The sequence below is a fragment of the Oryzias melastigma genome, linkage group LG5 (genome assembly GCF_002922805.2).
Source record: "Oryzias melastigma strain HK-1 linkage group LG5, ASM292280v2, whole genome shotgun sequence".
NCBI classification, from domain to species: Eukaryota; Metazoa; Chordata; class Actinopteri; order Beloniformes; family Adrianichthyidae; genus Oryzias; species Oryzias melastigma.
Genome location: NC_050516.1, coordinates 18,032,330 through 18,057,701, shown reverse-complemented (window position 1 = coordinate 18,057,701; position 25,372 = coordinate 18,032,330). Strand labels below are relative to the sequence as shown.

The 25,372-nt window shown below is 39.2% G+C and overlaps 1 protein-coding gene across 1 annotated transcript in view; it reads right to left on the bottom strand.

The window, feature by feature from the left end:
- The window catches only part of slc25a26 (solute carrier family 25 member 26), a 57,952-nt gene that overhangs the window by 4,751 nt on the left and 27,829 nt on the right, over window positions 1–25,372 (bottom strand). Inside the window, exons 6-9 of the mRNA XM_024269680.2 lie at window positions 16,961–17,005; window positions 9,804–9,873; window positions 5,985–6,049; window positions 2,753–2,826 (exon numbers count right to left, since the gene is read on the bottom strand). Coding sequence (XP_024125448.2) covers window positions 2,753–2,826; window positions 5,985–6,049; window positions 9,804–9,873; window positions 16,961–17,005 — 254 coding nt within the window. The remainder of the gene's footprint in view (window positions 1–2,752; window positions 2,827–5,984; window positions 6,050–9,803; window positions 9,874–16,960; window positions 17,006–25,372) is intronic.

The following is a 25,372-nucleotide window of genomic DNA, read 5'->3' as shown; positions in this document are numbered from 1 at the left end:
CAGTTGAACTCATTTTAAAGGATAAATGTACTTTTATGTTTTTATGTGGAGGTGGGTTAAATTTACAGGGAAAACATGGAAAAAGTTCAAGAGGATGACAGAGACATTACAGCACCTCAACAATAAAACACATGAAAATCTTCTATTTGGAAGGAAGCACAGAAATAAACCTGCCTCGGCTGCAGTCACACTAATTCTTGTGTGTTTGCAAATACTTTCTAAGTACGTCTAGTACTCCAGGGCTTCACTGTCGTCCAAGAGCTATAAGAAAGAATGAGGCCCAGCACTGAATTTGGAAACTTTTGTCATAAAAGCTGCGAAGGGTCAAGTTTCAGCAGCTCCAGGCTGATCTGCAGCACTTTTATTTCTTTAGGGTTTGGAATATTAACCGGTCATTTCCACTGGATCCAAAATATGCAACGGAAGTTTCAGAAAAAGAGCAAAATATGGGTAGTGAGGTAGGAAATTTAAATATGAACAAAGAAATTGTTAATTAAAACCATTTTGACTTGATCAAAATACGTTAAGTGATGACAGAAATAAATGAAGATTTCACATATTTTTATTTTCATTATTTGATTATTTTGTCCTTTAAACTCTTCTTAGTTTGTCTACTTTTTCTGTTTATTTTGGAGTTCCTCTAACGCTGCTTTTTAACAAGGTAAGAATATACGGCTCATTCCAGCACGCAGTCGGAACGTCTCAGCTTGCGCCGAACGCTCACAGCTGGAAAGTCTGGGTCAAATGCACACAATCCAGGGCATGACACAAAAGGCATGCGGCCAAATGTTTGATTGTTGGGAGGAAATTACTTAAAATACCTGCAGATTATCTGAAAAAATATGATGGCACACATATTTGTTTATTGGTGCATTAATCTTCCTACATGATTCAAATCTTTTAACTAATATTTATCCATAAAAATGCTGTTTTTCAAACATAAAAGCTGTAAAATTTCTATTAATATTTGAAAATAGTCCCCATTTAATTTATCTGGGTCATCATTTTTTTTTATTTAGCCACATTAGAGAGTTTTCGGCGAGCTTAACCGGTTAAAGCTAATTATCAAAAATGTAATTCAAGGATTATTTTATTAAAAACCCTGAGCTCTGTTCAGTTTAGGGTCATGACCTTTTCTGGTAAAGTGCAGATTCATAGTTCCATGATAAATCATTAAGACACTGAAGACAAAAGTAGCCCCAGACCATCACTCTACCACTGCCATGCTCAACAGTGCAATATACTTGTCCCCTTTTTAAAGAAAAAGTGCTAATTTATCAAGAGATGCATTCTAGGGCTCTTATTTTAACATATTATGTGGAAGATGAGCTAAATTCAAAGTACAACTAAATAAAAGCAGTAAAAATAGTGAGCATCTCGCAGAGAGCAGCACTCTCAGGTGTTTTAGTAAATTCGTCGTACTCCCCCAAGCGACAGCCTTCTAACAGTTTTTGCTGTTTGTTCCTCCAAGTTGAAAGTTGCAAAACTAAACTACTTCTATAAAACAGAAGTGTTTCTATTTTGAGAACAACCTTACTCCGAACAACGGAAGCCCAAGAGAGCAGGATGCTGGGAAAATTAAATCCAGATTTTCCCAAAAATAAATTGATAAAACGGATTTATTGCTGCAGTCGGTGTTGGTTAAACTTGCAAAAAACAAGAAGGAACAACAAAAGCTTAGAAGATGTGAAAGAAACAGATTTTTTAATGCTAAAATTTCTTACATTTTACAACCTTCTGTGCAATTATAACGATTTTTTTTTTGCACTTATTAAGTCACACGCTGACCTTGACAAAAACCAGCCAACTTCAAATTGTGTAACTATGAAAAAGGGCTAAACGTGCAGCTTCTCTGCTCTCCAAACATGTTTTCATTTTTTCCAGCGTGGTTTGCATAAGCAGCCGCTCACACAGCCCCGAGGACATGTTGCCTATTAGCGCTGCGTTCTGACACGACTCCGGGTGCAGTTTGGTCATTTCGCAGGTTCCTGGGGGAGGCGAGAGCGCTCCCTGCTAACCCCGGGTCTCCGGGGCACAGTCGACACATGGAAGCACTTTAGAGCTTCACTACACTGCAATTGGGCTTATTACCATAATTACAGCTTTAAAGCTCCAGCAATTTGTATCAGGCATGCATCAGTGCAGCAACCAGAACAACAGCGCCGACCCCTCCCCTTCTACTTAGCACACACCCTCCTTTGTGTCTGCATTTCAGCCGCCGTCTTCGCTTTCTTCTCGCACTTCACCTCCTCAATTTGAGAAGAAAAAAAGAAAAGTTGTGGAGTTTTTGAGCTTCCACATGGACTTTTTCTGAACTCCACCTCCTCCATGAAGGTTAATGAGGTTTATATGTATTTTTCATTTATCTTTAAATGTAATCCAGCCCCAAAGCCTCGTCAAACAAACTCAATTCTAAACTATAAGTTGGCTTGTAACTGTGGAGGTTTTTTTTCTCTCCAACTGAAGGCTAGTTTTAGTGCTCTGTGTGGCCCCACGAGACCCGGTCCTTTGTCTCATGGTCATAAACACATCAAACCCGTCAAATAAAGGCCCTCATAACACCTTAATCAATACGACGGCACCGTGATCCCGCAGGAAAAGCTTTTATGCGTCTAATATTTCAGCTGCGGCTGTAAGTTTAGTCAGAGCGGCCGCTCTGTCATCAGATGTGATTATGCAAGGGAACAAGCTCGAGCAAATCGTCTTTCCAAACGGGATGGTTTTGGTTTGATCAGACGACGGGCGCGCTCACCCCGGCAGGCCTCTGCTCCTCCACACGTCGTAGAGCACCAGGGGGATGCTGCTGCTCGCTGTGGTCGACCCCGCCTGGAGAAAGAGAGCAAACAGAGGTGCGATGACGGATACATGGTCTCTTCTGCTTCCGGCTCTACAGATGGAAACCCTGTTTGGCCTTTCAGAGCTTTTTTAAAAAAACAAAAAAAAATTTTTTTTTTCACTTAAGGGCAGCTGTGTCAGCACTGGAGCACACGCTCGGAAACACACCTCGAAACGCACTCAGCGTGCTCTCCATCAATCTGGAGTTTATATTTACACTGCAGGGATTAGCTGGCCAGAGAGCTCTGAATCAATCAGAGTGGATGAAGAGCTGCGGGATGGGGCCAGTCTTCATTAGAGAGGCGAAGAAGAAGAAGAAAGATCTGGAGTGAGGAGGAGGAGGAGGAGGAGGCCGAAGTGTTTAAACAGAGTGAGGTCTCATTATTTTAAATGGAAAAACAGCCCCTTTTCCCGTGTTTCTGTTGGAGACAGGTGCCTGAGGAATGGCTCTCCCCCTCTGCTGACAAGTTTTCTTTTCCTTTACCGCTCTGGAACGAGGGAACGGGGGAAAAAAGGTGTCCAAAACACACACGCGCAGAAGACACACGGTCCCTGTCTACCTGCTGAAAAACATCTTCATGCAGCTGCAGCAGCTCTAGATCGCAAAGTCCTCTGCAAGACATTTGAAATGAGCCGCGGCACACAAGAGCATTTTACACGGGTGGAGGTGGAAGGAAGGGGCACCGCGGCGTGCCAGCTCGTGCCAACCAGCCCACCAACAACACCGGCCTTTCATTCTACGTGTTGTCACAAGGAAACTGATGTGACGCATTCCAGCACCCACATTTCCTCCCGTTTGTGCGATCCAAGTCCCCTCCTCTAATAGCATCAGGAGCTGCTACATCTCTATCTGGGCTTGACAAGACCTGCTGCTGTACAAGTTTACATTACATAAAATCTTTAACATACTGTAACTTTTTAAACATTAACACGATCAAGTAATTCTAGTAGATTTTGAAGGACTATGCGATTATGCGGTCACTGTACCGGTCCGTTGTGGTGAAAAGAGAGCTGAGCCAGAAAGCAAAGCTCTCGATTTACCGGTCGATCTTCGTTCCAGTACTCACCTATGGTCATGAGCTCTGGGTCGTGACCGAAAGAACGAGATCCCGACTACAAGCGGCTGAAATGAGTTTTCTCCGGAGGGTGGCTGGGCGCTCCCTTAGAGATAGGGTGAGAAGCTCGGTCACCCGCAGAGAGCTCGGAGTAGAGCCGCTTCTCCTCCGCATCGAGAGGAGCCAGTTGAGGTGGCTCGGGCATCTGGTCCGGATGCCTCCTGGACGCCTCCCTGGTGAGGTGTTCCGGGCATGTCCCACTGGGCGGAGGCCCCGGGGAAGACCCAGGACACGCTGGAGAGACTATGTTTCTCGGCTGGCCTGGGAACGCCTCGGGGTCCCCCCAGAGGAGCTGGAGGAAGTGGCCGGGGAGAGGGAAGTCTGGGCATCTTTGCTCAGACTGCTGCCCCCGCGACCCGGTCCCGGATGAAGCGGAAGAAGATGGATGGATGGATGGATATATTTTTTACTCACCCCCACTGGTTTTTTCAAGAACATAAAAGTTTCTGGTGAGTACCAGAAAGTTCCAAAGTCGTGGCGTAGAGGATTCACCTGCTTTGATCGATTGGCGCCATGCGCGTGTTTGTTCTCACGTGTGCACGACTTACACTTACTGGTGAGGACCAGATACTTTTCTAGTTTATACCAGAAATCCTTTTTTTTTAACTTTGATGTCCCTTTACAGACTCCGCACTTTAAACTTCAAATATTAAACTTTCCTAAAGGGGCCATACCATGATTTTCTTCAGGCTTTAAGAATAAACTATATATCTATAATATATGATCATATTTGAACTTCGGAACACTAAAAAACAAATTATTTATGAAATATGAGTGTGCGCCTGCCACATTCTTTTTGTTTTAGTGGTGTTAAAATAAAAGTTCTGTACCAATTATCTCCTTTTGGCCAGCGTGACAGTCTAATGCTCTACATTTGTCCGCAGCTCGCCTAACTTCTAATGTGTTTACATCATGTGACTGTCTGGTACGGTGGCCGTTTTGGTTCAGTTCTGCTCTCGGTTCCTTTCGTATTCAGACTGAGAAAAACTCAGAGCGAACAGAAGTTACGTTTGATTGAAAACGAACCGAGACCCCCTTGAGAGATGGGTCAGAGAGCGGTTCCTGGTACAGGTGTGGCGCCAAGGTAGTCATCCCCTGCCAGGATACACATTCTGACAGGGGATGACTACATTAGCACCACAGCTCCATGGAGATAGGGGAGCTTGCAGCACAGATTTTTCCTGAAGGGGGCTGTTCGAATAGTGCTGACGTCAGCACAGTACGACTCGCTTCTTTTCGTGCTGCAGATAGCGCAGGTTTTTAGAGGATTACTCTAAAATGCATGAACGGATCAAAATACCACTTTTATAGTGAGGAATGAACAGTAGAATGCACTTAAAATCTCAAAAAGTAGAATTTTCCTTTAACAAAATGTGTTTTTTCTGTAGTTCCTTGAGGAAATTTAAAAATGTGGCTCATAAAGTTAGGACAGAGGCCCCGCCCCCATCCTGCTGGTCAGACTACAGCTGCTGCCTTCAGATAATGTTTACTGGAAGCTTTTGTGCTGAGCGTTGTACCTCCAGCCAACATCTTCTCAGCAGAGACGGAGCTGTCAGAGTGCTTCACTAATTCCAGTATCTCATTAGTTCAAACAGGGGTGGAAATGGAACACTGTGTCTTCTCCAAGGACGGTCTGTGTGTGTCTGTGGGGGGGCTCATTGGGGTAACTCTGAACTTGTTACCCTTTGCGCGCACACACACACACAGAACATAGTGAGGGAAGCCAGACAAACAGTTTGATAGCGCCAGAAACAAAAAAAAAAAAGGAAAGGAGGAACACGGCTGCACAGCAGGGGTGGATGGAAACTCCAGTGTAGCAGTGACTCCCCGCTTTAACATTAACCATGTGTACAAACATGTCTTCCAGACCAGGTGACTGATGTGCACGCAGTCCGCCGCTGTCCCTGCGCTGCCTCGCCGCTCTCCGTCCTGCACGCCGGCCGCTCGGCTCTGCGAGGCATCACCTGACAGCAGTGTTTAAAGGCAGCTGCCAGGGGAGGAGGAGCGCTGCTGGCTGTGTTTAAGTGTGTGTACCTTTGCTAGCATGATCCTGGTCTTTGCAACGTCAAGCGGAGTGGTAACGAAGGCAGAGACGGCCCCTGAAAACACACAGGCACGCATTCAGAAAACAGCTTTCTGAGTACGTTTGTTGACTGCAGATCTATTTTCATTTATGATGAAACTTTAATGACATAATTTGCATTAAGATAGAAACATACTAAATAGTCCAGAGGTGTCTATAAGTGTGTTACAGCAACGATGTCAGATATAGCAGGAAGATGCAGGCTTCAAAATCTAACATGTTTCAGCGACTCCCGGAGGATTCAGATAAGAAGTTTGCAGACGATAAAGAGATCCTGTAAAAGCTGGACAGAAATCTGTGGTCCTGTCTAGGGTAGTTTTCACGCAGAGGTCGCCTCTGGGTCAGGCCTGTTGTGAGGCAGACTTTGAGCAGAGATCTTGGGGATGATTCAAGGCGCCCGTGTGAGCATTTCCAGTGTCAGGCAGATTATAGATGAGTGAAGGAGAGAGTGCAAAGTGCGATGTAAGGGGAAGTGAGTGAAACTTGAGGATCCCTCTTGGACGGCAGCTTGGTCACGGAGGGATGGGAACTTGAGTCCTGTCCTGGACCCGCTGCACCCTGAACCTCCACCACACCCACCCTCTACTACTGATTTTCCCGTTGTACCCGGGCTGCCCATCCTCTGACAGATCAAGACGCGCTTCGAGACCTCTTTCCTGCTCACAATCACCTCCTCTGTTTGCTGCGTCTGCCTCGCTTCTCCAGTTTCTCCTCTTCCTCGTACCGTGGAGCGAGTCCAGCCAGTGGTGGCGCAGCGCCACGTCTCTGCTCTTCTGGGTCCTCGCCGCATTCTCCCTCTCTTTCACTTCTATTTGAATATCGACCCCAGAGCAGCTAACCTCAATCTTCCTGTCCTGTCTGGCACGTTTCAGCGAAGGAAGAGTTATAGAGTGAAAGCTATAAATGTCCGACAACTGCTCCACGCTCTGGCCTGCCATGCCTTTCAGAAAATACGCCTTTGAGTTGTGGCTTCAATGTTTCATCACAATAAAAAGTGTAGCAGCCAGGTCACTCTGTAGCAAACACATAATAAAGTTCAATGTGCTCTTATTTTTGTACAAATATGCAAGAGTTCAGCGTAAGTTTGGGTATTTAAGCTTTTAAAAGCTACAAATGCCACAAAAGATAATATGCTTAGTTTGAATATTTTAACATATTTTAAAATATGTGAAAATTATCCTGTATAATTAATAAAGTCAAAGATGTTAAATGCAAAATATCTATATTATCCTTATTATTCAGGGAAGAAAAAATCCCTGCATGCAGTTCTTTTAGTAAAAACCCTTTAAATAAAAAAGTTAGCTTCGATCCAAATGCTCTCCAGGGTTTGCAACAATTGACCATATTTTAATTAAGCTTTTTGAAATTTCATTATATATACTTTTGTTTGTGTGCAAAACTGTTGAAATTGTCTGCAGCTGAACCCAAGTGCACTTAGGAATTTATGGAGGTCATAATTTCCAAATTAAGGTAAGAATTTATAGCTACACCATTTATAATACACATCCAGGTCCTTTGGCTGCATGTCTAACCCAGACCATCACATTCCCTCCACCGTGTTTGATAGGAAATTATATTTTCTTTTAATTGTTTAAGTCAGGATATGATGAAATGGTGCAGAGACAATTTGATCTATCTCTGGTAGGAGAATAGCAGGTTCCATGTGTTAAAGTGCCCTTGAGCAAGACCCTGCACCTTACATTGCTCCTGGTGGTTAAAGGATGATGCCAGAAGAGCCAACATCAGTATGAGTGTGACCACTTTAGATCTTCCTAAAGGGTAACTAAACTCCTAACCAACTTTTTTTGACCCTATAAATGGGGGTTTAAAACATTTTTGACAATTTAAAATAAACTTTGTTTAATTCCTGGAATTAAAGTCAAAAACCGTCACTGTAGTACAGTTGAATTTTGTGATTGGTCAACAGGTTTAAGTCCCATGTCATTTCCGAAGTTTCACGTCATCATTGTCTGCAGCTCCAGTATAAAAGCCCTGTTCATCTTTGATTCTGTAACGGTCAGTCGTGATCGTGTTAGCTTTAGCATGGCTTGTAGAGTGACTAGGTTATCTCAACTAACCTCACTGTCAAACCACACCTCCCTGACTCTGCTTTTTTTTTTTTTTGCATTTTTCAAATCTGGACTGAGTGTGGAATCAGCCTCCAACTGTGCTGTTGTGTAACCCTTTAATAAAGTAGAAAAGAGATACCATTTACTATTAAAATATGTAGTTTAGATTTTTACAACTGACTCAGGCCTTGTTAAATTTTTGGTTTACTTTGGTTAGTTGGTTATTTATTTTGAAGGATCTCAACTGTTTAAAATGTTATCAATTCATGTTTAAGTTGTCCTACTGTGTTTGTCAGTACATAAAAATCTTTTCAGTAATCGTTTCACCACACAAATTCTTCTTTGGCAGCATGATGCGATATTTTCTGAAATCATAAAGCATGTTTTTTTGGGGTTTTTTTTGTAAATCCAGCATAATGAGGCTTGAATTTGTCCAAAAAATGTAACTTTTAAAAAAACTGCACCACATCCCAATATTCATATTTTTTCTACAGTGTAAAAAGAAGGCCTGAAAAATAAAAGAAAAATTAAAATTATCTTTTAATATATAGAAAAAAAATCTGCCAATAGGGTAAGAAAGATTGTCTTATGACTACCATTTTTTCATATTGGTTCATTTTTTCAAAAAATCTATTCAAAGAAATGTTTTTCAAACCAAAATTATATTATCACCATAACTGTTTTGATAGGAACATTTTTCCTGCAAGACAGAAAAGAAACTTTTTCTTGAAACAAGGGTCTTTTTACTTTACAGTTTTTGCAGAGTATGGTAATTTTTGGCATTGGAATTGTTTCCCTTTTTGCTTAACAATTACCCTTAAAATGTTGTATTTGCAGATGTTATTCTTGTGTAATATTAAGATGGATTATTTCAAAGCTGATAACCAAAAACATCAACATTTTAAAGGACAAATACTTTGTTTCTGTAATTTATATTCAATTTTTGTTTATTTTGTTCTGAGCCATGTTTCTAGTCCAGAACTTTTCTATGGACACATCAGATAAACATCAGATTTTGGATTTTTTAAAACTCTTTTCTGGACTATAATAATATTTTGAAGACTGGGCTGTGACCTCGACCTGTTTGTGGAATTTATATCCGAGGATTGAGCTTCTGGCTACAAAAAAAACCTCATGAATCGTATCAGTTAGACTTTCTTGTCTCACTAGTTAATTAAAAAATCCTAGCTGTTATTTTCATATCCATCTTTTTAATCCACTCCCTTTCACCTCCCTCACTCCTCTTGGTTAACCTGCTTCAGGCTCCAGTGCTCAGGAGGTCGCACAGCTGCAGAAAACTGGCCCCACTCATCCCTGCTCTCGTCGGCGCTCCCCTGATACTCATCCAGGCGGAGACAGGATCATAAACCTGCTGTGGTGTGATGTCCACTGGCTGGAAAGACTGAGAACTGCAATAATGAACCATCTCTGCTGAGATGTCAGCTTAATGATGGCCTGTAAAAACTAAAAGAAGAGTAGAAGCTCGTTTTCCTGTCTTTCCCAGATCTGAGTGTAGATTAAATCTGACTTGTCCACAGATCACTGTTGGTACAAAACTAAAATCATAGAAAAGGGCTTCGTCTTCTCCTTTTAAATATCAATTCACCATCTATCCCTCCAGATATCTGTTCTATCCCTCCCCAAGTCCACAGTCTCCCCCCCATCCGCCTCTTTCCCAAAGCAGCACATAATCCTCTGCACCTGCAAGAGCTCCGCACACAGCTGACTGCCAAGGGGAGAGCATGTGACCTTGCCTCCGCGACCACAGAGTCTGGAAGAAAGCGGATGACAAAACAGCAAAAAAAAAGGAGAAAGAGAGAAAAAAAAAGTTAGTGGAGATATTAGCCGGATTCAAAACACACTGTGAACCCTAGTTTGGCCTGATCCGCGGCCCACGGCTGGGAAATTGAACGTCCAGCTATTTTTGTTCAGCCTTTTCTCCCCAGTGATGTCACGCTATTCAGTTCCCAAGAAATGGGATGGGGTGAGAGGACAGGGTCTTCACACATTCAGTCCAGATGGTAGCAGAGTGACACAGCGCAGGTCCACAAATATTTACAGAAAACCTGGAGTCTGGAAAAGTTGAAAGAGCTTTAAGGTTATTGAAAAAAAAAACTCAAATACTTTCAGGTCAAATGAGCCAATATTTTATGCACAAAAGAACATAGATAAGGATGTACTTGAGCTATTTACAAGATAGTTTGTCAATTTTAAGCACATAATTGGGCAACTGTTGTTTGATGCATCCTAATCACAATGGAGCATATCCTCTTATTTAAAGCCATTTGTTTGTGCATTGGTATCAGAAGTTTGAGGGAAATGGTGATAGAAGTTACAACAGAGTCTGCAACCTTCAACACCTAAAAGAGCCATTCAGGTCAATTTGTAAGGTCAAAGTGTAAGAAAATATCAATTCGGTGAAATATCACGATACTTGTATCGATTTAAAATACTGCCAAGGCAATATTTAAACAATTATTTAAAGCAAACATGTAGTTCATTCTTACATTTGTTTACCATTTAAATATGTCCTAAATTACCAAAATAAAAGCACCATGAGTGTGCTTAGTCAAGTGCAACTTGTTTATGAAATACATCTGCAGAGCTTAATGCTTTAATCATTAAATAAGTATTTTACTATTTTACTTTAGTGAAAAATGCATTAATATTCAGATCATCCTTTAGTCATAATTTTGAGAAAAGTAGTGAAATATTATTTGGTACTGTCTTGAGATCCATTGGGATAAATATTGTATCATGACACGTGTATCGTGATACGTATCGCCACACTCTTCCCAATACAAACCCCTAACAACAACCCAGTAGCAGCTACAAAGTCTTACTTCATTCACCCTTTAGTATAAGACACTGATTTGCATTTATTTAACTGTTACTAGGATAAATATAAATAAATGTTTTATTGTCTTTAATGAAACAGAAACAAAGAGAAAATGGGTTTATTTTTCTAAATATGACATAGTTTATAACTAGTGTTCATAACACTTCCTTTCAAAATAAAATACACCCGTGTCACATAGGATCATCTCAATTAAGTAAATGTAGTGTCGTGTCAGCGGCAATAAAATCAGTTTATTTGACTGTTTGTGGTGCATCTGAGTGAGAATTTTGTGACCAACTAATCATGATTAAATTAGAGCTAACTCAGTGACTTCTACTATCTTTTTCTAACCATAATGTGTACTTAAAATACTTGTATTTGTTTAAAAAAGAAGAAAATGCACCTTACATTCATATTTTTTTTATTTCATTTTCATTTTTTTCAATAAATGGAAAAACATGTAATACAACCTTGAGTTGTAAACTCAAGCATGATGAAAACAAATAAAAGTGAAGAGAACAGAGAGAAGAAAAACTTGTATTGTCTTCCCCTTTTAACAAATCAATAAATCAAACGGTAATTAATTAGTAGTAAGTAGTCAATAATTATAGACCTCCAACTGGTTTTCTGTGGACTTGTGATGCGTACTGTCTTTCAACTGTTTTTGAGTTGAATTAAGTTTAAATTAGTTTATTTCAGCTTTTTTTTCTTTTACTACTTACCTTTTTCTTTAACAGAGAGCCACAAAAGCAAATAATCCAATATACCTTATTCAAAGCAATATAATTGAGGATATTATCTATAGAATGTTTTTTTTTTAACCCTTTTTGCACCCAGTGCCATTTAAATGGAAACTTGCTTCACATTTGCAATGAGACACATTTTCTGAGTAAACATTTATTATGTTATCTATGTTCTATTTAAAGTAGTTTAGTTGTAACTAGAATTAAAAAAAAAACACCTTTAATTTCCATTTTTTTTTAGAAACTGTGGACTCTTTATAGTTGTAGAAATGTGCGCTCCGTGCTTTTTGACTCCAAGTATTAGGCTTGTGCATCAACAAAAACTATTCCGTTTCATGTAGACTCTCAAGCATATTTCAGATCAGCATGTTCCTATAAGACAGGCTGCATGTAACAGTGGAATTACAAATAACGCCTGACAGATTTTGACATAAACACCACACATTTTTTTTTAAGTTTGTATTCCCTTTTTTCCCATTGCACATGGTCATAATGCAACGTGCAAAACGCTGCAGCAGTTAATGGCCCTGCATGTAAAAATGACCTCATTTCCAAAAGAAACACATTTAAAGGTGACACACTCCCCTGATGCTTTATCACAAAGCCTTTCCCAGACAATGAGGACTCCTGCAAGGCTTGTTTTGACATTTTTTTCTCCGTTCTGGCCACATAAAGGTTTTAGCTTTATGAGATCATCTGGTTTTTATGGGTCTTGTGAGATCTGTTCATAGATTTCTGATGATGTGAAGTGACGGTGATAACCAAAGCAAAGTCTTCAGCTTTTGTCTCTTGAGACATTCAAAATGTTGAAAGCGTGATACATTTAATTTCATATTATTCTTGAAACCATTTTTCTCTCCTACTAAAATGTTTTGGCTTATATTTGCTTTCTAGGTTTTCTAACATTTAATATCAAATAATCATTTTCTCTGCCAAAGAAATGTCGAAGGTAGCACAGGCCCATGTTCTGACAAGTAAAAAAAAACATAACCTATCTATATATTCTCTTTAAACTTCTAGGATTTTAATTTTTACTATTGTAATTGAGCATGAAACTTTACAAAAGTTTGTGTCTGTCACTAAAAAAGCTCCTCCTAGACGTTTCTTCACATAATTGAAGGAAACTGTGGATAAAAATGTTTAAACTGGACCTACAGGCTAATGTATGAAGATTTTTTTATATTTTTACATATATTTAAAATGAATTCACCCAACCTTAGTTTAGAATTTTCGTCATGTTTTTTCATTATCTAGGAGCCAAAACTGTCTTGGACTTTTCATGTCGTCTGTTTAGCAAAACCATTTTGTAGCATCATTAATAATATATTTTTATGGTCTTTTAAAAAGCCAAGAATATGCATACACATAAATAATTCATCTGGCGTAAGCTTGGTTTTGGAGACCATAATATAGTTAGTCATCATCAAATAAAATAGAACCACTCATTTGGCGATATAACTATGAACATTTAAGCATGTATTCATGAAGAAAAGGAAACTATATATGAATTAACTTAAAAAAAACAGATAAATAAAAAGCCCTGGCAGATCAATGTTATTGAAGAAATAAAATAGATTTTAAAGAGGAAGAAACTACACGTGACACCATAAAACAGAGATAAGACAAAGAACAAATATAAAACTAAACTGAATTAACATATCAAAATCAGTGTGTGTTTAGTGTTCAATTCCTATTCATCTATGATTACATATTTGAGATTTCTGAAGCCACAGCCTCAAATGTCGTTTAACGTGCTGTTTATCCTATTTTTATAGAATATAGTTGCTTTGCCACATTGTGCAAAGCCTTCATTAACACTGAATAAATAGTTTCTGTATTTAGAGATAGGTCAGGATGCACAATAATTTTACAAACATTTTTATTGCACAAAGTTATGATAGTAGATGAGTCCGGCTGAAGTTAATCTGCTTGTAATATAAGGCCAGGCTGACTGTGAACATATCAGCACGCATAAAGCAAACCTTTACATGCCGGCCATGAATGCAATTTAAAGTCTCAGACAAAAGAAACGTGTTGTTTGCAACTCTTGTAAAACAGCACTGGTGCATGATGGGATATAACACATAATAAACATAAAAAAGTGATGATTAAATCTAAAAAATGACTGTGATACATGATGGGATAGAACATTATACATGATTAATTCAAAAAAAGTTTTTTTTATTATTATTATTCAAAAGAAAAAACAAAGGTTTATTCAAATATTTTTTATCAGTATCAAAAATTATCCAGCACTGGTAAAAACTCAAAAAAATTGCAGCACCTAGTCTTGAGTTTAAGAAATGAAGTAGAGGCTTCAAAGTAACTGCTTTTAAAGGGTGTATTCAGATAGGATAAGTCCATTGGTCCAGACTCAGTCCAATTAATTTGGTCCAGATTGAGTCCTTGCATTTGGTCTGTATTCAAACTGCCGTCTACACGACATTTCTGCTCCACACCAAAGCTTGTAAACAAAACCACATGACTAAAGATGTCTTTGGTCATTGGCCAGGAACTATGAGGGTGTGGTATGAGAAGGAATATTTCAAGTCATAAACTTTGCAATCTTTGTTGGGTTAGTTCACTTATTCAAGCTTTATTCTTCACCCACCAATTTTGAACGTTACGCTACGGTCCAGTTGGTCCAGTTATTCTGCTCCAAGCCTATTCAGACAAAGGAATCCCAGAGCAAATTGAAGTTCAGTCCGACTGGAAATGAACCGAGACCACCTCAAAAGATGGGTCTAAGAGCGGTTCCTGGTCCCGGACCAGAGTCCACTTAGGTGTATTTAAAATGAAACTTTGTTCCGGATTATCAGGGGAAACTAACTCAGGTTCAGTGTAAGCGAAGCAAATGTGTAGTCTGAATAAACCCTTAAACTGAAAATCAAGCAATACATAAAAGTTTGAAGCCTTTATGAAAGCTGTCTACTTTTCCTCCTCACCTCTCATGTATCACACTACTTCAACTAAACACTTCTCTGAGTAAGTGTGAAACAGTGAAACATGATCAGAACAACTGTGAAACAATCAGGAGGATAGTTTTTTTTTTTTTTGTATTTTACTCAGAGACATTTCAACTTCAGCAGAGGTAACAATTGTATTTTTGGATGACGACGCCTACTTCTGATCGACTCCTCGCCTTCAGGGTTTGGAAAATGATCATTTCTGACCAGAAGATGACAGTTTTACAAGTGAGGCTTGAAAGCAGAGCTCAGGGCACATCATCTTGTTTATACGTGTGGAGTTTGAAGTTTATATTATGCAGCCAATCAGGAATGTAAGAACTTTCCAAGTACTTGAAGTGTATAAAAATCCTCACATTACAGGACTGCCTCCCTGAGTGAAACTGGCTACTGAGTGAAACCACCTGATGTTTTTGTTTTGAGGCTGAACTAAGAATGAGAAGGGAGGCTGTTTTTTTTTTTTTTTTCCCTCCCATCGCAAATGGGGGAGGAGAGTGACCGCGCAAGGTTAGAGTCTGTAGAAAATGCATGTGGACAGCTGGGCCGCCGCAGGCACAGCAAGGTATGATTACTTCTTAGGGAGAGCAATTGAGCAACAGCACGGAACGATTACTAATATTTTCTTTGAGCAGCCTGCTCATCCGCCTCCTTTTGTGCATTTGATCTGTTGCATGTTGCCTCGTTCTGCCTCTTTCCGCCACACAGCTTCACCTGAAAAGCATGTGTGTGTGGGCTTTTGCAAATAGGTAAATGAAAGGTCAGAAGAAAGAAGGAATGGCACATACACCGTAGTGTGTTTGGGTTCAAAACGCATCATGTGTACTCCATTAGAGGGCAGATTGAGGAGATTATTGCTTGCACATCAGAGACCTCACGCTGGGGGATCCCTCTGCTTCTCTTCCTTTGTGCCTCTCCTTCTCCTATTCGCCGCTTGCTTCATGAAACAATAATAAGGGGTAAATCTGGGTAAACAAATTTTATGACCTGTGAACTTTTGTGTCAGGGTCACGCTTTGCACCTGGATGACTTCCCAACGGAAAGACGGGGTCTTTGTGCACACACACACACAGACCTCTGCTGTGTGCATTAAATGTATCTCTGTGCCTTAACCTAATATGCATTTTGTGGCGTTTTGCTGGTGTTTGGTTAGGAACTAAAAGTCACACCCCCTGCTGTTTTGCTGCAGTTTGGGAGGTCAGTAGGTAAACTGGAAGCTACAGTTACTACTGGGAAAATAGTTGAAGAAAAACCACCATGTTGTGAAATTTGTCAACAAACTGTAAGAATTTACTCACATGGATGCCGAGTTGTGGCTTTAATTTCTGCAGAGACCGATGCGTAACATTGCCTATTAATTTGAAACACTGCGGTCAATGCGTCTTTGTAATTTCCCAGCGCTTTGTTGCCCAGCTGAACGGAGTACTACATTTTATTCTTCAGCTTTGCCCTTCCGTTGTTCCTCTGACAGCTGTGCATGAAATTAAAAGACAAACGCCGGGATGCAGTACATCTAAATCCCACAAAACAGCTGGAAGAGTGCATCACACATTTCAAATTCTTTCAATCTAACTTTTTTTTTTCCAAAACAGATGCTATTATTTTAGCTTGAAAGAGCATTGGTTGAAAAAAAACCCCAAAGCTGTCCTCGTCAGATGAGAGGATGCCAGGTTCTAGTACTTCAGCTCTTCGCCAACAGATGCTCCAGATGGGCTGGAGAGAAAAGGCCTTTGACTGGCAGACAAAGAGACGCTTGTGATCAACAAAATCGAGCTTTTGCTAACGCGCACACATGCAAACAGCGTGCAGCTGCGCGGCATATTGTTCATCAGAGCTTCCAGAGTTGATGGAATGTTTCACTGTCCGCCCCTCGCACCCTTGAGACATGACGCCACTCCGACAAAATGCCATCTTTTCAGTGAGAAACGGCTTCTTGTGCGCTCAAGGCCACACAGACGAGGGACATGGCAGTGAAAAAGACATTAAGACAGTGAAGTATGGGGGGTAGCGGAATAAAAACGACTGAATATGCCAGAAGCTGGAGATATATTGTAGGCAGATTTGATGGCCGCAGCGACAGCCCATTAAAGCGAGGCGTAAACTCTCATTTTTGCCTGCCACAATGATACAGGGGAATGCAGCGTAAGAGCCTGCTGTAAATGTGTCACAGTCCAAGCACAGCACCACAACTTTAGCACAGATTTATCACTGAGAAGAAGTGCTGTAAACGAGCCTGGTGAAATCAAATACACCAACAATAAGGGCACTTAAAGCTTTTATGATTTCTGAAAAAAAGAAAAGAAATAGACATACCTTTAAATATTCCCAAAGTGGAAACTGCACCAGGGAGAAAGGAATCTGGGGATAAAAAAAATAACATAGACATTAGATTTTGACATTAAAGCTTTAATATGTGAAGTTCAGCAATTTTTCTTCATTTCTCATCACTCATCTGCTACCTAGTACGTATCCCCTATTAACTATTGACAAAGCTGTGGCCTTGTAGTCCTGAACTGACGGATGATTGGATAGTTAAAGTCACATCAGCTGTGACACTTGACTTTTGTTTTCCACATTGGACCCATCTTCTGGAGGAGTAGTGAGCTGCCACAGGAACATCGATTATCCATTTGATAGTTTAATCACCGCAATCCTAACCATCTAGTTCTTTGTGTTATTGCACATCAGGAATTGGCTCCCACTGGGTCTATAATATGACCTACCATCTCCCAGTCTCAGGGTGGACACTACCACTGAGCTAGAAACCTCCATTTATAGATGGATATAGGAATAGAGGAAGGGTGCATCATGTTAAAATGCAGTTGGATGCATTTAGTGGTAATTGACAGAAGTGGGAAAATCCTCAGAGACACACAAACCACACGGATCCATACCTGTATAAAAGACACCTGTCTACACCTTTAAACAGTCCGACTGAAACCCCTCCCACATGGTCAAGACCAAAGAGCTGTCTGAGGACACCAGGGACAAGATTGTACATCTGCACAAGACTGGGATGAATCAATCTACAATAAGCAAGCAGCTTGATCAGAAGAGTAAAAGTGTTAAAGAAATTACAAGAAAACTGCATAAATACATTATGATTGATGGTCTCCCTCCACTTGGGGCGCCATGAAAGATCTCAACTGTTAGGGTATATGTGGTCTTGAGATCTCAGGAAACAGCCACACAGGGGAGTACACGGGGGAACTGCTCAATGAGCTGGGACCATAGTAGCAAAGGTTACTCAACGTCATCAGGTATTCAAATTCTGCAGTGTTCTAAAGGTCCTCCTGCTCAAGACAGCAGTTGTCCAGAGAAAATCCAGAAAAGGATTGGAAGATTGTAATTTGATTAGACAACATCGAAGTAGAATTTTTTGAGAAAAAATTGAACTTGTCACATTTAAAAGGAAAACAATATTGAGCTGCATCAGAAGAACATTGTGTCAACTGTGAAGCATAGAGGTGGAAATGTCATATGTTGAGGCTGTGTTTCTGCAAAGGGGATAATTCATATTAAGGAAATGATAAACGGAGCCATGTATGGTGAGATTTTAGACCAAAATGTCCCTCCATCAGTGACAGCAGTGAGGATGTCTGGGATCATTGCCATCCTGTAAGACCAAACACATTGTCCAAACAAAGGAGAATCTAAAAAAAAAAAAGTATTTCAAAGTTCTACAATGAACTAACCAGTCTCTTAACCTAAATTCATCAGAAGATCCCAGGGAGTTGAAAATCCATGTTATTCAAAGGGTGCATTCAGACTGAAAAAATGATTTGTTCCAGACTGAGTCTGCTTAATTTGGTCCGGATTGAGTCCTAAACCTTGTTTTGGGATGTATTCAGACTGGGATCTACCAGAGATTTCTGTTCCGGATCAAAGCTTGTAAACAAAACTACATGACTAAATATCTTCAGTCATTGGCCAACAGTTACGGGGGCAGGTCAAAACAAAGTAGAGAAAGATGGAGATCCTGCTTGTCAAGGTTGTTCACTTATTCCAACTTTATGTTTTGCTGGCCAATTTTGAACGTCTGTATGAAGGCCAGGTTCAACACTTTTTAATGCTACTTTGGTGCAAGGGGGTTACTGAGGATGCTACGGGTATGAGGTCCGCTAATACAGTTTGTAGGGTGTTGGGAAAACAGTGTGAGAAACAATGTGTATCAGGTTAAAAGTTATTTTATGAGCCTGCATTCATCTGACCACATTTTAATGAGTTGCTGTTGCATCGCCGCTCCAAGTTTGTCCGCTAATGACCGGCTATGGTGGCCGCTTTGATCCAGATTTTTCGCTCTCGGAGCGGATCTTATTCAGACTGAGGAACCTCAGAGCGAACCAAAGTTCATTCTGATTGGAAACAAACTGAGACCACCACAAAAGGCAGTTCCTGGTCCTGGACCTGGGTCCACTTCCGTGCATTTAGACTGAAACTTTGTTCCGGATTATCGGGGGAAACTCTGGGGTTCACTTTAAGCAGACCAAGTGTGTCCAGTATGATTATATACCCAAAGAAAGCCCCAACATATCACAGCTTTTGAGAAGATCTGCATAGAAGAATGGACCAAACAACTCGGAGAAGACCTGCAAAAAACTTTTAAATTCTATTATTGACAATCAGGGATACATTACAAAGTATTGAGGTGAATTTTTGTCATTAACCAAATACTTATCTCTGCATCAATATACAAATAAATTATTTGAAAATTGCACAGTGCTTTTCTGGATTTGTTATTTTTTACATTGTCTCTCACAGTTGAAGCTTCGCTGTGATGAACTTGTGTTTTTAAGTGGGACAAATTGCAGAATTAGTGACCTACAAACACTTTTATGCCCCATTATGTTACCCAACATACTCTAAAACATTTTGCTTTAGTTTGATAAAGCAGCCAAATGGAAGAGTTAGAAAATGTTTGCCCATCTGTTCAATCCGAGCAGACAGAAGCAAATTCTCCCAGCCTTCAGAGATTATCTAAAAACTTTATTTGACGTTCTCCCCGTCTGGTCTCCAGCCGGCTGAAAGTGGAGTGTTATAAAAGTGCACCTGTGTTTTATTACCAGACTGATGAGTTCTGCTTCTCCTGGCCAGGAGGAGCACAAAGCCAGAGGCAGAGTGGAGAAATAAAAGGAGGGTGCTAACTGGGACCAGAACACACTGTACTGATGCACTTGACAGTCAACTATAGGCCAAAATAAATACATGCCAGACTCATTTAATAATTGTTTCTTGTAATCTTTTGGACAAAGCATTTATCTTTAACACAAAGCAGGTATGTTGATTGCAGACCAAGTGTCATAAACATACCATAAAACTGTCACCAAAGAGACTCTATTTTGCCTTTGTCTTCATCAAAGTCCCCTGATTTAAACAAGCTTGAAATGGATCCAATGCTTCATATGAACAGTTTGAATGTTTTAAATACATAAACCCACATTCAGTTCATTCTTGAGTGAAGAGCAGCCCAGAAAATCAGAAGGTAGAGCAAAAACAGAGGGACAGATGAGTCCAGCAGATGATCTGGAAGGAATGATCCGCCAGTGATTTATGAAGTGGTTTGACGACCCTGGCATAATATGCTTGCAGTGTTTGTGTGTGCATATGTGTGTGCCCAAAGAGACAAAACTTCTGAAAACCACATGTGGTCTGACAGAAATCGATAAGCCAGGCACAGTTAAAGCAGGGTCAGACATACAGATGAGTGAAACATGTAAGAAACTGATGCAACATGAAGCACAAAAGAGTCAAGCTCTCCGTTTGTAAAGTAATGTCGCCTGCTTTTGCACTCCATACTGAATGTGTAGCCTAAACTGATCAACAGTATGGTGCCATTCAGAGCTCGTCAGTATCAATGGAAACTTCCCACATCATTCTCACTTTCAAAGACACGTCAAACTGAACAAAATTAAGCAGTTTTGTTATGGACTAAAAACCCATCCAGGGTTTATCTCGTCTTTGCCCAACAGAGGCCGAGATAGGCTCCAGCTACTCTGTAACCCTCAAAGTGATATGGATGCATGGACAGACAACAACAGCAACAACCACTGCCCATTTGAGACAATATTTCCTAATGAGTACCAATGAAATAGAAAGGAAGAAAAGAAAGCTCCAAAAGTCCTGCTACTCCTATTATTCATTGCTTTTCTCTAGATAGGTAATTTAAATTTTTGGCACACTTTTCTTCATCTCTTCCAAGTCCAGGATCATTGCAGCATTTATTGAAAGACTTAATTGATTCAAAGATACCAGTATGATAAAGACAAACAAATTTATCAGGTAATTTATTGGACTTATTTTTTATGACCTTCAAAATCCTTTTCAAATGTTATATTTTATAAAATACAGGGAATGTAAATAAGTACTGTATATGTTGGAAAACAAATGTGTCTCGTTGAAGATCCTTATGTCTAGAAGATTCAATAAGAAGTATGTTTTAAATCACGTGTCAGAGTCAAGGCCTGAGGACAAATGACCATTGTTATTAATGGCCTGATGCTATCTTGCACTTCTTTCTAACTTGTATAATTTTGACAAAATCTATTTTTACACAAGTTGATTTATTCTGGAATGATATTCCTGCCTGTTTTTATTCATAGTAATGTTAAAAAGCTACACTTTTAAAGTTTAAAAAATTTAGTTTTATGTTTACCCTGTTCGGCCCACGACCTAAGGTGTGTTTTGGATTTTGGCCCCCTGTGTGATTGAGTTTGACACCCCTGTTTTAAATTAATCATTTTCAGAACTTTTAAACATAAAAAGCGACAATCTTAAAGTTTGAGTTTTGGAATCATTCACTCATTTATAATATTACAATTACACCTGTGGTTTATATTTATGTGTAGTTTTGTACCATTTAGCTTACTTAACTGAATCTAATTCATGGAAATATTAGGGATTTAGCATTTGCCTCATTTTTGTCAGTCCAACCGTGACATTAGGAGAATTTAGGGTTCAGTGATCTGCCACCTGAGCTTAAATTGGTTACAGATGCAGGCCCTGAAGTCACACGAGAAACGATTTTAACTGCTCACCATTTCTGCAAACTGCATGGTTTTGATATTCTCAAGTTACACATGGTTGGTATGTGTAGGGCATACGCATGCGACACAGCCTGCAGCCAGAGTCTTTCTATTGTGGGAACGCATGGAGGAAGCCGGAAGTACAGGGTCAACGGGACTCCATGTGTTTCAACGCCAAGACGACCTCATATAATGCCTTAGCTAACATTACACTGAACCCAAACTAAAGTCACAATGCAACTGAGAAAAACATTAGATTTAAGGTTATTATCAAAACAATAGTTTTGAAAATAAGTTTTGTTATTATTATTTTAAAGGCTGTAATCAGTATAATGAAACATTTATCAGCAACTGTAATAGACTTCTATATCCACCAACAAATATTTTTTGTTTAAAAACTAATGCAGTAATGATTCATTTTAATGTTTTAAATTATATAATTATTTGTGGTTACTGATATAATTTATAGTTTATATTGGTTCATTTCAAACAATAAAATTAACTGACAAAAATTGACCCAGAACATCTTGAACCAGTGCGACTCAGAGATAAATACCTGATACTGAACAGTGCAGGTGAAGTTTTCCAGATTCTTTGTATTTCTTCTAAGATAATCAAGTGTAAATTAAATAAGTGAACAAACAAACAAGTAAATAAGAATTAATGGCAAATCAATTTTCACTTTAGTTTCATAAAGTTCAGCCCACTGTTGTTTTTCCACATCACAATAATACAAACAGAACATTATACCGCACAATATATGATTGATTATTTCATCTGGAAACAATTTTAGAAGGTTGATTCAATTTGATTCACTCTTGCCTCAGAGATCGATCTGGTTAGAATTTAGGAATCTAAAAGTGGATTAAGTTTATTTGTCGTTACACCCCCAATAAAGAGCTATTGCAGTTGTCTCAGGTTTGAGAGCTTTTTTTCTCCAGACGTGTTTTAGCTCCTTTCACAGTTCATTTCCATTTTTAGACATTGTTAGCAGAGTGTTTTGGATCTAGTTGGAAAATCCATAACTAAATAAAAAAAAAAATCCATCAGAACATATACAAAATAAAACAAAATACAAATAATATTTATACTGGAGTGTATCTTTAACAATCTGGGGATTAATAACAGTATTTAAAAGTTTGAATTAATTAAGTATGTGTTCTTTACAGCTTTAATTTTATTGCATCACATTTCTCTTTAAACAAGACTTTTAATACCAACTGTATTAAATGTTCTAACGTAAGAGGTTCTCTTGGTGGTTGTATTGGGAGAAGACACAATTTTTTCACCAAGTCATACTAAACTTCATCATTTCTGAGACTCCCGGCAGCATCTGCTTCACAACCGTCTGTCAGTGACAGTTACGACACACAATTCCTCTGCCAGCAAACTCACAGCCCCTTTAAAAGCCTGCTGTCATGCAACTTCATGCTTTGTGTTTCTGTGTGAATACATGCCGCGCTCGATAAGAACTCAGATGATGTGTGTGCATGGATACATGCATGAAAAGCCCCCATACATGTTTGCGAGCTGATGCGTTATATAACTGATCAAAGGTGACAGCGCCACTTGCTGTGACTGTCAGGTATGATATTACACAGATATATAGATGCGGCTGCTGTGTCATTCTGCTGACAGAGCTCCTGTTTGGTGTGTATGTGCACATGTCCTTGCCAACTGTACCAGTGCTAACTTTATTAGTATTCAGAGAAGCTTTAGCCTGTCACAGGTCCTTAGGCACTCAACAGAGGGCAGGAAAAACACATGTCAAAATATATTCACATTGAGCCTGATTGCAGGCAGCCCAGTTGGCTGCAATTTGACAAACGACTTTTAATAGGTCATACCGCTGTCTCTGCATACTGATGAGCCTTCAGAGAGAAAGCAGTAGTAAAGGGCAAGAATTTAAAAAAGCTGGCCAAAAAATGCATTGATGGTTTCATCAAAAGGCAAGACAAGATGTCACTTCAAGTATTTTCTTTTTTATTTAAGAGTTTTAAAAGTTTCACTCAACTTTGGAAGGGAAAATATTAGTCTTGATACCATACAACATCACCATTCAAATTTTTACCTCTTAAGAGAATTTATTATAATAATCAATAAGAAATAACAGGGGGGAAAGACAAAACTTGTATATATGTCTACCACTACTATGATTGGTTAATAGTAATAGCACAGAAAATATGTTATTGGAATGGATTTAGAAAGCAAAATGGCAACTTCAGTCGTCATCTCCATTCAACCTTCATTCAGCAGAACAGAACAACAGTTCCTGACTTTGTCCACCAACGGACTCAGAGAATCATTCAGTCTTTGGAATAAGAGACTATTAACCAGCCTTTTTAATCCCGTCTGGAGAAGCCTGAACACATTAAATAAAATTCCACTGAGCATATGTTTAAACTCTTAAGACTTGATGAATATTACAAGTAAAACTGAACAAGAAAAATTACTTCAAGAGGTAGATTTGCTTTCCCTACTCTTCTTAAATGTTCTTGAAATTTAAAAGCTAGCCAAAAATAGAATACATATATAAAACGACAGAAATCAATCATTATGTTCCCATCAAAGTTATCAAATTCAAAACCAGATCAATCAATCGATCAATCAAGCCCAATCTTGGTTTCGCAAGGTCACAATGTCAAATAAAGATATTCCAAAAAGTAGAAATTGGTAAATATTTGTCATCAATAAAGGAGGAGCAATACAACAAAAGCGTTTTTGTTCCTACTGATGGTTTAATTAATGAAAAACTAGACAAACTTAACAAAATAATAAACTAAAATCTGTTTCAGCTCATTAGAGCTCCAGTCATAAAGTGACCACAATATTAAGTGATGAATACATGACTTTCTATAACATGTTCTTAAGTATAGTAATGTTCTCTTGTGCGGTAGCAAGAATTTGTTTGGCACAATTTTTAAAATGAAGTGAATTTTAAGAATGTACAAACTGCATGTTCCTGATCGCAAAAGTAGGCGTGATGATTCCTCCATAAGGAAAAGGTTCTTGTTTTAATGTGCACATGAAGATGATGGTGCCCCAACCTGTTGATCGGGTAAGGTCAGTTTAGCTGTTTAAGTAACAAATGATCTACTAACTAGAAGAAGTGCTTTATGCTTTTTACAGCAATTTGGAAAACACTGCAGGTTCTGTGGAAACCAAAGGTGTCATTCTTAAACAGCATGATTATTAAACTGCAACCTTTAGGATTCTGGACCGAAGCTTGTTCAAAAAGAAGGAAATTGGAACCTAGTGCACTTCACCGTGTAACCACCAGGGTGTGAAGGTGTATATTTACATGTAGCTTTACTTCCTGAGAACAGAAAACCATAACAATGTCCTACTGTAAGCATTTGCAGCAGCTCTGTTTGCTTGTTTGTAGCATTTTACTCTGAAGTAATGATAATAATACAGGTTAGAAAAACGTCCATGATGGTAAAAGTACTGTCTGAGAGAAAACTATGGGACAGTAATGAACACTTATGTGTGGATGGTGAGATCCCAGAACACAGAAAATTACATTTTTTTTTTTTTTTTTAGATCGAGTAAGTAGTGAAGCTGTCTTTAATACAATCATATAGAAGGGTAGGATAATATTCAAGATGTAATAGACTACAAGCCCCCAAAACGCTGTCATAAATTAAGCCTGATGATTTGAGCAAATGTCAGCATTTGGCCTCGCTTTTACCTTCTCTTTTTC